The sequence below is a fragment of the Ambystoma mexicanum genome, chromosome 1q (genome assembly GCF_040938575.1).
Source record: "Ambystoma mexicanum isolate Mex_15411 chromosome 1q, UKY_AmexF1_1, whole genome shotgun sequence".
NCBI lineage: Eukaryota > Metazoa > Chordata > Amphibia > Caudata > Ambystomatidae > Ambystoma > Ambystoma mexicanum.
In genome coordinates this window covers 1,523,620,197-1,523,635,485 of record NC_090922.1, presented here as the reverse complement: position 1 = coordinate 1,523,635,485, position 15,289 = coordinate 1,523,620,197, and the positions used below count along the sequence as shown (strand labels likewise).

Genomic DNA, 15,289 nt, shown 5'->3' with positions numbered 1-15,289 from the left:
AGAACGTTTTGTCTCCAGTAGGAGATAGCAGGTTTGATTGTGAATTCACCAAATTTATATAAAATAATTTTGGTATGAGAAATAGCGGTTGAGATCTTATGGTCTAGTGTCCTTGAGTGCGAATCAATGGAAGGAGACCCATCGAATAGGATCCCTAAACAGAGATACGTCGGCACTACATCCACTATCCTATTATCAATTTTCCAATCAAATTGCGTTCTTCTTGATGGTCTTGGGGCATACACAACAACTTAACTTGAGTTTTGTTTACATTAATTACTAGCTCATTTGTGTATTTTTTTATGCAACCAGTACTCTTAACCCATCAGCATCTGCTCAAGTCTCCTGATTTCATGCTTTGGATGACGGGGCTTAATTTGGTTAACATGGACAAACTGCTCTGTCACCATTTCACCCTCTGTCTTTAATACTTTATACACTACGGGGGATATCTTATCTACAATCTGAAATGATCCTTGCCATGCTGCGAGGAATTTTTAATTTTTATGCTTTTTTTTACCATTTTGGAACTTGTATACCCGATCACCTATCTTATATTCTCTCACAGATGTATTTTTATACATTTATTTACTTTGTGCTTTCAGCAGACCTTTCCAAATTTCGCTGCAAATGCATGTTGTAAATGCTTCCTTAATTTTTCCACATACTGGTGAACTGTAGATGCACTCACAAGTGTTTGCTCATGTGTCCTGTACAATATATGTTACTGATGCCTGTTGCTTTAGCAGGAGTCGACTAATGGCCATTAACACTAAAGGTAAGTGTAGATCCCAACTAGAACCTGCCTCTGCCACAAACTTCTTTAGTATCTCCACGTCAGATCTATTGCTTCTCTCTACGTTCCCTAAGGAGGCGGGCCGATATGCAATATGCAATTTCCTTTTTATCCCAATATCTGCCACACCTTGCTCATCAAAGTGCTCATGAAATGACTTCCTCTGTCTGACTCTATTCTTTGTGTTAACCCAAATCTTGAAAATGTGATTTACCAGCTAAGTAGCTGCTGTTTGTGCACTATAATCTGGCGCAGGAATGCATTCCACCCATTTCGACATTAAACATACCACCGTCAATAAATAGCGGTTTTCCCTACCTGATCTCTTTACAGGCCATACATAGTCGATTTGTAAATCCGACAATGTAAGAGTTAAACCTCTTTTCATTAATGGAGCTCTATGCATTGGTGAAGCAGGTTTAAATTATGCACATACCAGACACCCACTGGTATATAATTCCACATCTTGGGACATGTGTGGCCAGTAAGCATAAACCTTTAGTATTTATAAAGTCTTTTGTGCACCTATGTGTCCTGCAGTTATCGCATCCTGTGCATGGTGTAACATTAGCCATCTGAATGAAAGAGGTACCACCCACTGTATCTGTCGGTTATGGATTCCCTGATCATCAGACCATCCTGTAGTTTAATTTGTTTTTTGTTCTTTAATAACACGCTCAACTCTTCTTTTCCTGTACAATCATTTTCAGTTAAGGGATTTGTTCGGGGTCTATCAAATGATTATAATAAACCCCCAATACTGGGTCTTCTTTTTGTGCCTTAATCGGGTCTTGATCTGGTGTATCATAACTCCATTGCACTACAGGTTGTTCAACTTCTTTTGGAGCATGTAACTGCATCTACTTGTATTTTACCAATTAGGTGTTCAATGGGAACAATTCTCCCATAACATCCCCAATCTTGGCCAATTGATCTGCTCTATCATTTCCCTCCTTATCCTCTCCTGGTGTTTTCAAATGTCCACGGATTTTCCTCCAGTGTATTGTTAAACCATTTTCTGACACTAATTCGTCTATAGCTTGAATAATTTTCCCATGTTTGAGGGGCTTTTGTTATATGTGAGCATGCCTCTTGCTTTCCAGCTAGGCAAATATTCTATAAAACTATTTTGTGCATAATCTGAATCAGTCACCATGACAATTTCTTTGGATTTGTTATCAACTGCAGTAGTAATTGCTTTATAAATGGCAGCTAACTCTATCTGGCTACTCCTGGCCCCAATTCTCATTCCTATACTAGGAATTTCCTCACACCTCAACCAGACATTTCCTATCCCTGACACCAACTGTTTATTGCTGTCATTTTCAATGTGAAAATCACACACCTCGGCATACACAACTGGCAAGTCTTTGCATGTATTTTTCATCAAAAGCTTTGTGTGGTGATTGTTCAAACTCCTGCAAACTGGACTCCACCTCTGCCTCATCTGAGACACACTCAGCTGCACAGTCATGTAGATCCGCTAACCCTTGGGCAATTGGGCTCTTTTTATTCTGTCCATATCTTACTTCTACAGGGAACCCCTGCAATGCCAATGTCCAGGAAGTAATCCTAGACTGCGCTAGATTGCCTGATCTTATTCTTTTACTTTGTAAAAATTGCAATGGTTGATGATTCGTTTCAATGATCACCTTTTCCCCTTGAATAATGGGACGAAAATGTTGCAACACCCATACAGTGGTCAGAAGGGCCTTTTCACATTCACTGAATTTAGTTTCAACCTGAGAAAATGCCTTACTTGTATAGGCAATGGTTTTATGATTCGAATCATGTTTTTGAAATAACACTGCTGACATACACTGCTCAGTGAATCCTATATCTACAAAGAAACCCTTTATTCTTTATGGGATAGGCCAAGCATGGCACCTTTATGAGACATTCCTTCAATTTAGCAGCTGCCTCAGACTGCTCTTTTTTCCCATTTCCAGGGCACATTTTGCTTCAATAATTTAGTCAAGGGTTGAGTGATTTCAGCATCATTTTCAATACATTTCCTGTTATATCCTATTATTCCTAATGGGCTTTTTAAACCTTTCATGTTTTTAGGATTTTTTTAACTTCTATATCGTCTGCACCTTTTTCTTTTGTGGATTTAACCCATGTTCAGTTACTTCATGGCCTAAGAAATTCACTTTTTTTCTTGCACCAGTGGGCTTTCGGTAAAGATACTTTGGCACTCGCCTTCTGCAATTGGCCAAGTACATGTCTAATTTCATCAAAATTACTCTTTAGGCTTCATTTTTTTATCAAGACATCATCCACATGAACTATGGTCCCTCTTTCTGCCGCATCTGGCATAGCTTTTCTCAAAAATATGCCAAATTTGCTCACACTATTGACATACCCAAATGGTGTTCTGGACCAAGCGTATTGCGTTTTATCAAATAAAAATGCAAACAAATTCTGAATATCTTCAGCCAATGGCACACACCAGTACCCAGATGTAAGATCTAACATGGTAAACACCTTTGACCCATGCACCTTGATCAATGAAGGGCAGCGGCCATCTATACACTGGCACTCTTTTATTTAATTCCCTCAGGTCTGCACACAGACACCATTGACCATTTGGCTTTAATACACCCGAAATGGGAGTGTTGAAGGTACTATGAATGGGCCTGATAATTCCCCTAGAATCTAAGTTTTTAATTATCTCTGCCAATGACTCCAAGCATGACAGTGGCAATCAATATTGGCTCACAAATACTGGATTTCTACCACACCCTTCTGGTAATGTGGCAACATGTAAATCAGTTAGGCTACAATCATATGCGTCTTTAGCAAAAACATCCTTAAATTCCATAAATATTTTTCTCAATTCATTCTTATCCTCTTCGCTATCACAGGCATCTGCTAACAGAATTTGCTTCTCTACCATTTTTGAAAATTCTGTGAAATCCTCCAATAGAGGAACCTCTGTGCTTTCTTCTAACTGTGTGGCTGTATCTCTTTGCAGAGTTGCCACTTTTAAATATTTTGGCATAGCAGCCTCCATTTCAATATGCTGATCTCCTGTTTCATTTTTACTTAAGTCAAATAATATGCAATTCCCTTGGTGACAGCACACTGTTTCATTTGAATCATAAGGGTACACAGACTGAATTTTGAACATCCCTTTGGGTTGAGAATCCAGGGACTCTGGCAACACACCCTGTGCATCTACATACCTCTCAGGGATATTCCCAATCACCATATTGTTGAAATCTGCAGTATAATATGATTTTTGTATCGCCATTCCTAGCATGGAATTCTCTTCTAAATGAACATCTTGACACCCTTTATTATCCACCATTATTTTGACGGACCCATCCCCAATATCTACCAACAGGTTATATTCACAGTTCAGCCCTTGCTGCTTCATAGATTCATTTAAGCACACAAATGCATCAGAATCCTTCATTTGCTGTCAGTTTTTACGTTTTAGCGTTACAGCAACCTGTTTGGTAATATCCCTTTTCACCTGTAGCTCAATTGCATATGGCATCAACTGTGCACAATGATAAGCCTGTCTTTTATCTTCAAATTCAAGGACATGCCCACCTAACCGGGACCATACTTTTTGGTTAAGGAAATCTAACACCATACACATCATGTGCATTATATCATTGCCCAGGTAAAAATCATTTTGTGTTCCACTCACTATCCACACATTGTGGTAGATGTTTTTTCTTCCAACAGTAATCTTTAGCATGCACCTTCCTGCAACTTGATTTTCAAAATCTGGATTGTCCATTCCAGAGATGTATTTGTTTTTAATTCTAAACTTCGGGATCTCCTCCCTTTCCATTATTCTCTGAAGTAATTTCTCATTCATAAAACTCCTTTCCTGTTCAAGTGCCAAAGTGGCTTTTATCACTTCAGAATGGCCATTTACACCAACATGAATCCATGGCTGCTCATCTTCCATATGTATTTCAGCAAGGGTTGTGATGTTTTTCTGTGTCTGCTTTAGGGATGGTGTTTTGTTTGCACTTCTTCTTTTAAATAAAAGCACAATGTGTGTTCACCTTTTTCAGTCTGCCATTTTTTCCTAGGATCCAAACAAATCTGCACAGATTATTTTTATTTTTCTCTTTGCATTTTGTCCTGACACATTAAAATAAGTGACACTAGGCACACAGCTATTCTGGAGATACACTTCCACTGCATCATTTCATTTGGTAACAGTATGGCATTTGTTTAAACTGCTGTTTTGTGACTTTATGTTCTTAGGCCTTAATGGTTTTTTGGTTAAAGACCACAGAACCCCATTTACTCCATCAATGAGAGGTGACATCGTTTCAGGCAATCTGTTTCCATCAAGAATGGAATTTCACATAGATGTGATCAATACTTCCTGTCTCATTCTGTGTTTTCCTATCTTTGTCAACTTCAGTGACACCTTCAATGGGTACCTCCTCCTTTCTGTTTGATCTGATTCTGTGGGGATCTCCCTTCATTAATACTTTTTTACCAATTCTTTGGACATAATTGTGGCCTGTCCACCTGTGTCAATCATTGCAAAGGTATTGCACTTCTCTCCCACAGTAATGGGAGCATAATATCTGTCCTCAACTTCCTCCAATACACACAATGTGCACATTTTTACTGATTTCAGGACTCACTTTTCTCAGGTCCTTCTCACTCTTGGCAAAGCACATCGAGTAAATGAAAGGACATTTCCTTCCTTTTTTTCCATTTCCTTTTCAGAAACCTTACCCGTCTCTCCATGTTCAGAGGTCACTTGGAGTGTGGCCACTGTTCGCCCCTCTGTCCGGGGATCATCAGCGTTCACACTGCAGTTCTCCAACTGAACATGCTCAGAAACATCACATGATAGGTTGTTGTTTTCTAATTCTGGGCATCTATTGGTATCTGGCATTATATCAGCTTTTTTGATTTCTTCAGAAATATGTGACGCAGCTGCAGCACCCGAGATTGTTTGCTGTTGGTGCGGACACAGGTGAAGGGTCCCGCAAAGAGTAGTTTGATCCATGATATAAACCTTGGGCTGAAGCCATAATTGGACACTGTTTGAGAAAGGAACTGCAACGATACTGTATCGAATGCCTTCTGCATGTGCAGGGAGACTGCCACTGCAGATGAGTCAGGGGGCATGTGGGCAATAATATTATATAGCCGTCCCATGTCCAATTTGCTGGAGCGGCTGGGTTTGAAACCTGATTGGTCTTTATAACCCCTCCTTTGATAACCTCAATAGTACACTAAGGTTCGGAGTGAGCGAGGATACTTTTAACCCATTATTGATTTTTCTATTCATCCTGTTTAGCTTATGTACTGACCCTAACTTATTTGACAAGAGCTTTTCATCTTATGCTATACTCAAATAGTTTGGTTTGGTTTATTATTTATATAGCGCACACAGCCCTGAGGCATCTTGGCGCTTAACTTCGGACAGGTTACAATAAGTGCCTACAAGTTATAGAGCAAGGCAAAACCAAAGGAAGAAGGTACTGGGAGTTAACATAGGTAATCAAATACAAAGGATAAAAGAAGCATGCATAAAGCTTTGTGCAAAAATGATCGTTCACCTTAGTGGGGAACTAGAACGTTTGCCTCTTATAGGTAACTACATCAAGTACATATTGGTCAGGTCAGATAGCGGGAATAGGCAGTATGGAGCGTTTGCCTCTTATAGGGAACTACAATACGTACACAATAAGTCAAATCAGGTAGCAAGGATATGTGAAATGGACGATCGCCTCTTATAGGGAACTACATCAAGAACATATTGGTCAGGTAGCGGGAATATGCAGTATGGAGCGTTCGCCTCTTATAGGGAACTACAATACGTACACAATAAGTCAAATCAGGTAGCAAGGATATGTGAAATGGACGATCGCCTCTTATAGGGAACTTCAGCAAGTACATATCGGTAGGGTTAAGTAGCAGGATTATAAAGTATGGCACGTTCACCTCTTATAGGGAACTACAATAGGTTCATAATAAGTCAAATCGGGTAGCAAGGAAATGCATTATGGCACGTTCACCTCTTATAGGGAACTACAATACGTTCATAATAAGTCAAATCAGGTAGCAAGGATATGTAAAATGGACGTTCGCCTCTTATAGGGAACTACAATACGTACATAATGGGTCAAGTGTGTGTGTACCACACTGCTCATAACAAGGAATCCAGACTGCGTAGCTACATTATCATTGAGGGTACTTCGGGCAAGCATGGAGGACACTCAGTTAACCCACCAAACCGAGGCCATATTACATGTGGTGGCAAAATTAAATTTTTGGAGTTGCTTTGCTTAACCGTGTGGCTCCTCTCTACTTTCTGCTGGATTCAATGTTATTTAAAATTACATTTTTCTTTCTGCCAAGCTTAAACCCAATTGGTGCTTTGTCATACGAGTCCTAAAACTGTCAAGGCTGGGTACCCTAAAGGTAACCCATAATGCTCCAAACAGTGTAGACTCTCGCTTGGTCATCGGGCTAGGCTGATGGCAGCTTTCTTTTAAAGTGTCGCTGCATGAAAACCATTTTACCTGGCTGTTCTTTTATTTATTTATTTGTTTATTTATTTACCTGCTCCTCCATTTGCGAAATGTAGGTAGTCTTTCTTTTCCTCTAAGGACCTGTAGGGTCACATGACAATGCCTTAATGTCTGTGTGTTTGGGAGGAAGGGACCATATTTCGTCATTGGGTGTGTGTTCCAGATCTTGGGGCGGCTGTTGGGGGACTTTTCCTGAATCCCATTTGCAGGTTCTACAGCTGGAACCTTGGTAGAGTGGCAGAGCAGTTAGGCTTAACCTAAGAGGAACATGTGAGCTGTAGGTAAGTACACTGAACCTAGTCAGTAATGCACATCAAAGAAACTATTGCACATAAATGTATATTAAAATATAGATTTATTATATTTACACAATTACGTAGCAGAATAAACCAGAACACTTGGAAAAACTTTAGAATACTTTTCAAAGGCCATTGCTTAGTTTGTCATTGTTCGCTGTTACGTTTGTTACAGCTTTTGACAGTAATGACAGTTCTCTCAGTAATAATGCGCCCTCACGAATCTTAGTAGAAATATGGTAAAGACATTTACTCTGTATACACACATTAGATAGTGACATCTTACCATGCTGCAGGGATGCATTAGTCAGAACTGATATGAATGTTTTGCTGTTGCAGCATAGCATTCTGTTGTTTGATGTCTGATGGGTGTGTTATTTAATTGCCACATGGTAGTGGCTTAGTTAGTAGGGCCAGGAGGATAGCTAAGCACAACATGTTTGTCTTGGAAGCAAGACAACGATTAGCAACACAGGTCCGAAACCTGGTCCCAAGCTTATAGACTGGTCTCCGTTATTAAGCGCGTTATAAAAGATTAATTACGGAATTTAAATTATTAGTGTACACAAAGTCTGGTTGAGTATAGAGAAGGTTAGTACAAGGAAGTTACTGGAGAATAGAGAAGTTTAGTGCAAGGTTGTTACTGGAGTATAGAGAAGGTTAGTTCAAGGTTGTCACTGGTGTATAGAGAAGGTTAGTTCAAGGTTGTCACTGGTGTATAGAGAAGGTTAGTGCAAGGAGGTTACTGGAGTATAGACAAGGTTAGTGCAAGGAGGTCACTGGAGTATACAGAAGGTTACTGCAGGGCCTGATCAATTTCAGGGATGTTCATCCGGTTGGAGCCGGGGCAGCACGACTGTTAGCATAATGTGAAAAAGGGGAGCTTCAATGAGGCTAAGAGGGTGCGTTGTACGCATAAGAAAACAGCCTCCATGGACCTAAAGAATATTGTGTCAGCGTCGCCACAATCTTTAAGGCTTTCAAATTTAGAGAGACATCTTTTTTTCTATATCATCGTGGCTCTTTTCCAGCAGAGGTTTCTGTTGGTAGGCCCAGTAAACAATCTAGTGGTTGAGAATTGATTCTATCATACCCATAAATCCCATTGTTCCTGATGCCAAATAAAGGGTATTGTCTTCCAGTTGGTCATACGTGAAGCAGAGAGAGGTGGTCTCAAAGACCCCAGGGTTTGTAGAGGATTCATGACATCACAGGGCTATACAGATGGGTAACATTTTCTTATTCCAGTTCCTAGTTCATCACCATTGCATAGATTTCCCTACTGCGTTGTATGTTGTTAAATAAATTACCATTACCCGCCTTCATGCCTTGTTTGAGGCTCACGTGGGTGTTGGTAAACGTTTCTTATTCTCTTGCTGCTTTGCTGGAGGTTTCTGTGTTTGCCGAATGTGGATTTGCGTCCGGTATATTTGACCTTCCTGCTCCTTGTTTTCAGTATTAATCAGACGGATCAGATGCTGGTTCACCTGCAGTCATTTGACAGTGTGCCGGAGCATTACACCATCCCAGAGAGCACAAAGAATGGAGTACCTCTCTTCTACCTGCCCCCGGGGTCTACCACACCGGTGAGTTTGCCTGACAGGAATATTTTGCTTCCCATGTTATGCTTTTCTTGCCATTGCTCTGCACTCTCACTATCCTGATCTGCTGCATCTGCGTTCTCCTCTGCAGACCCACTCTAGGAAGCAAGTAGAGTAGTAGTGTGATGTTGGATTTTGTGAGGCAGACGGGGCGGTGGGAGGAGTTGTGAGCTAAGTATTGATTGGTGGGTTGGTGCACATCATCCTATAGGATGGGGAAGCGGCTGCGTGGGTGCGGCCACGCCTCCGATAATTAAGAAGAAGAACGATTGAGCTGAGTAACATTCTTTGAGTCCAAGCTGTGATCTCTGTAGGGCAAGAGGAGGCGCATCTTACACACATTAGCAAGAACTCTGGCACAAAGTGAGAGTGATAATCGAAGAAGATGCATATTATCACAATGCATCAGGGAGCCCGTCCATGCCGAGCTGGACGGCGCCGGTTGCAGCAGAGGAAACTGCGGAGCCCGGCATCCGTTCCGAGACTGTGATCCTCGCTGACCAATTCGACTGCACTCTGGGACGTCACGGATGGCTACCCGAGCCTGAGTGAAGTACTTGTGATACATTTAGGTTTGCTAGCGCAACCTCGTTACACGCTGTGAGGTTAAGTGTGTGGATGTTTGTTTAGTAAGGCAAGACTTTCGGTGCACACTGTGTAATTAAGATTGTGAAGCAATCCTTCCTGAGCACAATTGACAGGAATACGGGCAGGCTTCTGACCATAAAAAGACAGTACTGGTTAGCAGGCTCGCCCAGCATCGGAATAAGCGATGTATGGGAGTGTTAGGCAGAAACCTGTGCAGCTCCCTTTGGGAACACTGCAAAAGATTTAGGACTACAGGTGTTGGCAGTAAAACCACTTGGTAGCAGTCTGTACCACCCAGATTTACCTGGTAGCTGTGGCTGAGCAGTCAGACTTCCCTCAAGAAGAGTTGGGCAGTATGCAAAGTATACTCAATAGGCACTTAGATACAATAATACAAGCAAACACTGACCAGGGCTTTGGTATCAAAGTATATAATTATTTATTTAAAAACACACTGTTTGAAACACTCCAGCACTCTTATTGTAAAACACTCTAAACACAGTTACTATTATAATACATACAACCCTTATTCCTTATCAGATAAGTCTTAGTTAACACCACTTATTTTCATACAGAGGTGAGTGCTTAACTATAGATGGCACACCAACAAGTTCATGAAGAAGGGAGGGAAAAAGACAGAATATGGGACGGTACACCACTCTAAGCTTTAGGAACACTTTTAGCAAGGCAGAAGAGTAAAAGTCACTGGTGAGCCAAAGTCCATAGGCTGGGCCCACTCTTGGAGAGAGCAGAGCACAAATGCGCCCAAGGTCACAGTTACACTAGGCTTTGAAAGTGTTGCAGAGAGTTTGAAAAGAGTTTAGAGAGGCTTAGAAAAGTTTAGCCAGGGTGTCCCAGGTTAACCCATGTTCGAAAGCCGGGGGCTAAATCTACACCGTACAGTCGGTGGCAAGGGAAGCCAGGCGGAACACGGTACCTTAAGTGGGAAGGATCCTCCAGCGGTGGCAGTTGTTCCTGGCAGCGGGTGCAAATCTCAGCGTCGTCCAGAGGAAGAGAAGATCTCGACTTGGAGGAAAGATGAAGGTCGTTGCACTGCCAGGGAACAAACCAGCCGCAGAGTTTTCCGGTTAAAGGTATTACCCTTTATTTCGTGGTTGTGGTAAAACGTGGTATTCCGGTTGCCGGGGTGCTTGGCACAGGCAAGGCGGCCACGAGATGCGTCGGGAAGGCGAAAAGACGGTGAAACTGGTTATCCCCACCAGTCAAAGGAAGAAGACTCTCCGGCGTGAGATCTCCTCTGTCGTTGGGAAAAGTGGTGAGACGGTTCAGTAGGGCTCCACCGGAGTGTCGTCGTAGCAGGTCAGCTCAGCTACTCCCTCGTCGGATTCTTAGGTCCTGTGGCGACTTCTGAAGTTCCAGTCCGCAAAGCCGTGCTTTTATGCAGAAAACACCATTCACTCAGCCTAGCTGTCACTCAAACATGCTAAGTGGTGAGCCGGCCGGCTCACCACTTGGGCCAATCAGGACGGAGTGCGACTTGAGTTGCCTAGGCAACTCAGTCCAGGGTGCCTAAATCCCCCTCCACCCCTCCTAAGTACCCCAGACAGAGTGGCACCACTTTGGAGGGCTTCTGTGGAGAAGCCCGCCAAAAAAGTGGAACAAAGGGCTTGACTTGGGTTGGAGTCACAGAAGAGAACACAAACGCCATTTTAGAACCGAGTTTTGGCAAAAAATACCAACCGGAGAATTAATAATAAATAAATAAACCGGCGGTATGTTCGAGGCTATCGTAATTAAATAAATAAAGATAGTAGCCTCGAACAATGGGAAAATCCCATAGATAAATATTTGCGGTTGAATATAAAAAGTAGTATCCACTCCCACCAGCCAAAACTCCATCAGGGGGGACGGAGACGTGCCCCCTCGACTAACAGACCCCAGGGCAATCGAATTGCCCCGGCCAGTATGTCCACAATATGATGGTTTGTACTGGTTCTGTTCAGCCAACCGACAATCCTCCACCCGTACCGGCCAGCCAGTCAGCTACAACCTCTACCCGACCAACGTTCGAATCCTTTAGTCCAATATCACCAGAACAATTTCTCAAACTTCTATCTGCCCGCAAACCATCTGGATCCCCCACTGGACCCCTGCCCAGCCACAACCCTTAAAGAAATTTTTGCTTCCACCTGCGCAGGAGAACACGCAAGATCTATCATAAATGCCTCCATTTCCTCCGGTATTTTTCCCGAAGCATTCAAAATGGTACACGTCAAACCTCCAATTAAAAAACCTTCGCTCGACCCTCTCGAGCCCAAAAACTACCGCCCAATCTCAAACACCAGATTCCTTGCCAAACTCATTGACCGCACCACCTACTCTCAACTAAATGCCTTTGTCAAAGTCAACAATCTCCTTGACCCCGCCCAATCAGGTTTCAGAACACGTCACAGAACTGTAACCACCCTAACCTCGATCTGGGACGACCTTAAAATGACAGCTGAGTTGGCGGGATGTGCCGCTCTAATCCTTCTCGACCTATCCGCTGCCTTCGACACGATCAATCACTCAATCCTCCTAGACCGCCTCCACTCCCTAGGAATTTGTGGAACCGCTCTTAAATGGATAGCTTAATTCCTCAAAAACAGGCACCAAATAACGACTCTCTCCAGCTTTACCTCCCAAGCTCGACCAGTCGACACGGGAGTCCCTCAAGGAGCGTGTCTATCCGCCCTCCTGTTCAATCTCTACCTGATCACCCTCCCACCAATAATTCGTTCTCACAACATCCTTTGTTACAACTACGCCGACGACAATCAACTAATTCTAAAATTCCTGAACTCGAAACCCAACTCCCGACCCGACCTGGCATCCTGCCTCCTTAACATAGAACGCTGGATGACCCAAAGCCACCTCTTGTTAAACCCCTCCAAAACTGAAATCATGGATTGCGGCAACACCGATCTTCTTCCACACCCACTACCCTGGCCACCCGCCATGGGCAACTCACCTACACCCTCCAACACAGTGAAAAATCTTGGGTGCACCCTGGACTCCGACCTAACACTCTCGCGCCAAGTGAACAATGTCTCAAAGTCCTGCCACTACCACCTAAAAATCCTTAGACGCATCTTTCCATACCTCTCATTTCCCAACAGAGTCTCCGCTGTCCAATCAATCGTTGGTTCCAGACTGGACTACGGGAACCCCCTATACCTCGGAATCCATGCCTACCAACTGAATAAACTCCAAAAAGCACAAAACGCGGCGGCCAAAATGCTACTTGCGCTCGGTCCAAGAGACCACGTATCGCCAGCTATTAAAACACTGCTCTGGCTTCCAGTAGCCGTAGGGTGGCTTTCAAAACCTTATGCCTCTCCCATCGAGCACTGCTTAAAACTGGACCTCAATATCTTCAAGACAAACTAATACCTTATCATCCCACTCGCACCCTAAGATCAAGCTCAGCCGGCCTCCTGGTAATTCCCAAGACTAACTCAGTCAGGCTAGGCGGATCATCATTCTCAGCCCTGGCTCCAACCCTGTGGAACTCACTCCAACCCCACATCCGCCTAACTGAGGACTTAACGTCCTTCCGCAAACTACTGAAAACCTGGCTCTTCCCCTAAAACCAAACTAGCATCATCAAAATAATACATACCCAACAAACTACCTGAGGCGAGAAAAGGACCGCCAATTAAACTCGAATGTAAACTAGAAAGACAAACCGACCTAAACGAGTAACACAGATCAAAACAGTGAAACGGATAATAGGAATGAATCATTGAGAACCATATGAGATGTGAACCGATGAAAGGGACATAATGAATGAGGAGGGAACAAAGTGAATGACATAAATGAAATAGTTAGAATGGATGAAACATATAGAACAGACAAATACACTAAGTGGAAGCGTGCATGAGTGGAAGAACAGACTAGAAAGATCAAATGAGTATGGTGACCGGATGAAGTAGTTGATCATAATAATGCCAATGAGTATGAAGAATGGTTGGATGTGTAGAGCGGCTGAGCGAATTGAGTGGATGAGTACGTATAGAATAACCGAGCACACAAATGCAGAGAAGCGAACAAAACGCAAGAGCGCATAGAACTCAGCTGGATAGTGCAAGAGGGCGAGGGCGTAGAACTATATTGAACAGACAAACGTTTAGACATGGAAAAAAAAAACCATTGTGCGCTGAAGAGCGGGTGAGTGTGGCGAGCGGGTGAGTGTGGCGAGCGGGTGAGTGTGGCGAGCGGGTGAGTGTGGCGAGAGGTAAGAGTGAACAACGTCTGAATGTGGAAAGCGCAGAAGCAAGTGTGGAGAGCGACTGAATATGAACACTGCAGAAACATGAAGTAGTTGAGCAGTCGAGAGCGACTGAGTGTGGAGAGCGCAGGAGTGTGGAGAGCGCAGGAGTGTGGAGAGCGCAGGAGTATGTGGAGCGAATAAATATGTGGAGCAGACAAGTGTGTGAAGCGGGTAAATGTGTGGTGCGGATGAATGTGCGTAACAGATGACTGCATAGAGCGAACAAATACATAGAGTAGATAAGTGTGTGGAATGGATGGACATATGGAGCAGACGAGTACTATTGTCAAGCCGACGAGTAGTATGTTGTGCCGATGAGTGGGTGGACCGGATGAGCATTGTTGACTGAACGAGTGTCTAATCTGGACGAGTATGTAGACTGGACGAGTGTCTGGAGTGGACGAGTGTCTGGAGGCGACAAAGGTCTGGAGCGGACGAGGGACTGGAGCAGAGGAGTATTTGGAGCGGACGAGTATATGAGGAGCTGACGAGTGTGTGGAACGGACGAGTGTGTGTAACGAACGAGTGGAGCGGATGAGTGTACAGAACTGATGAGTATGTAGAGCCGATGAACGCATGGAGCTGATGGGTTTGTAGAGCGAACAAAATGCATAGAACGAACTTACCCGCACGGAACTGCGTGACATACATATTATGCCTTGGAATGAAGGGAACATTTCAAAATCATACATCATACCACACCCCACGCTTACTCTCTCCCTTACACCACCACTCAACTAGAACACAGAGATACTATGACACCATTCGGTATAACTGTTCTCATATCTACATTCTCCCGCTCACTCCACATCACTCTATGTAAACATTGCTGGTTTTTACACCCCCCAGCCAGGCGGTCTCCTCAGGCCTAACTCAGCCACACTCATTCTGGATAAAGCGGGCCAGACCGAACACATACTCCTGATCTCTCAACCTCCACACCTACCGCTAAGAAGCAGCTACCACTTGAATTCCGCACCAGCTGCACACATACCTGGTGCACACACGCACCTTTTAGACTCTCTCTACTCTCTCTACTGACCCGAACTTCGGTTCCCAAGGGCGTTCAACCTACCAGCGCCTTCAGACCATACCAATGGTATATAAGGCGCTATATAAATGCAAAATAACATAACCTAACTAGTAAAGTCAATGGTGACTTTACATGCCCTGGGAGATAGTAGTCAGTCCCAGGGTATGGAGTCTAT

General features: G+C 43.4%; 1 protein-coding gene across 8 annotated transcripts in view; it reads left to right on the top strand.

Annotated features, from left to right (window-relative positions):
* The window catches only part of SZT2 (SZT2 subunit of KICSTOR complex), a 2,035,845-nt gene that overhangs the window by 244,801 nt on the left and 1,775,755 nt on the right, over window positions 1–15,289 (top strand). For all 8 annotated transcript variants that reach the window (XM_069642429.1, XM_069642432.1, XM_069642427.1 and 5 more), the window contains exon 11: window positions 9,076–9,205. In XM_069642429.1, the coding sequence (XP_069498530.1) occupies window positions 9,076–9,205 (130 nt within the window). The remainder of the gene's footprint in view (window positions 1–9,075; window positions 9,206–15,289) is intronic.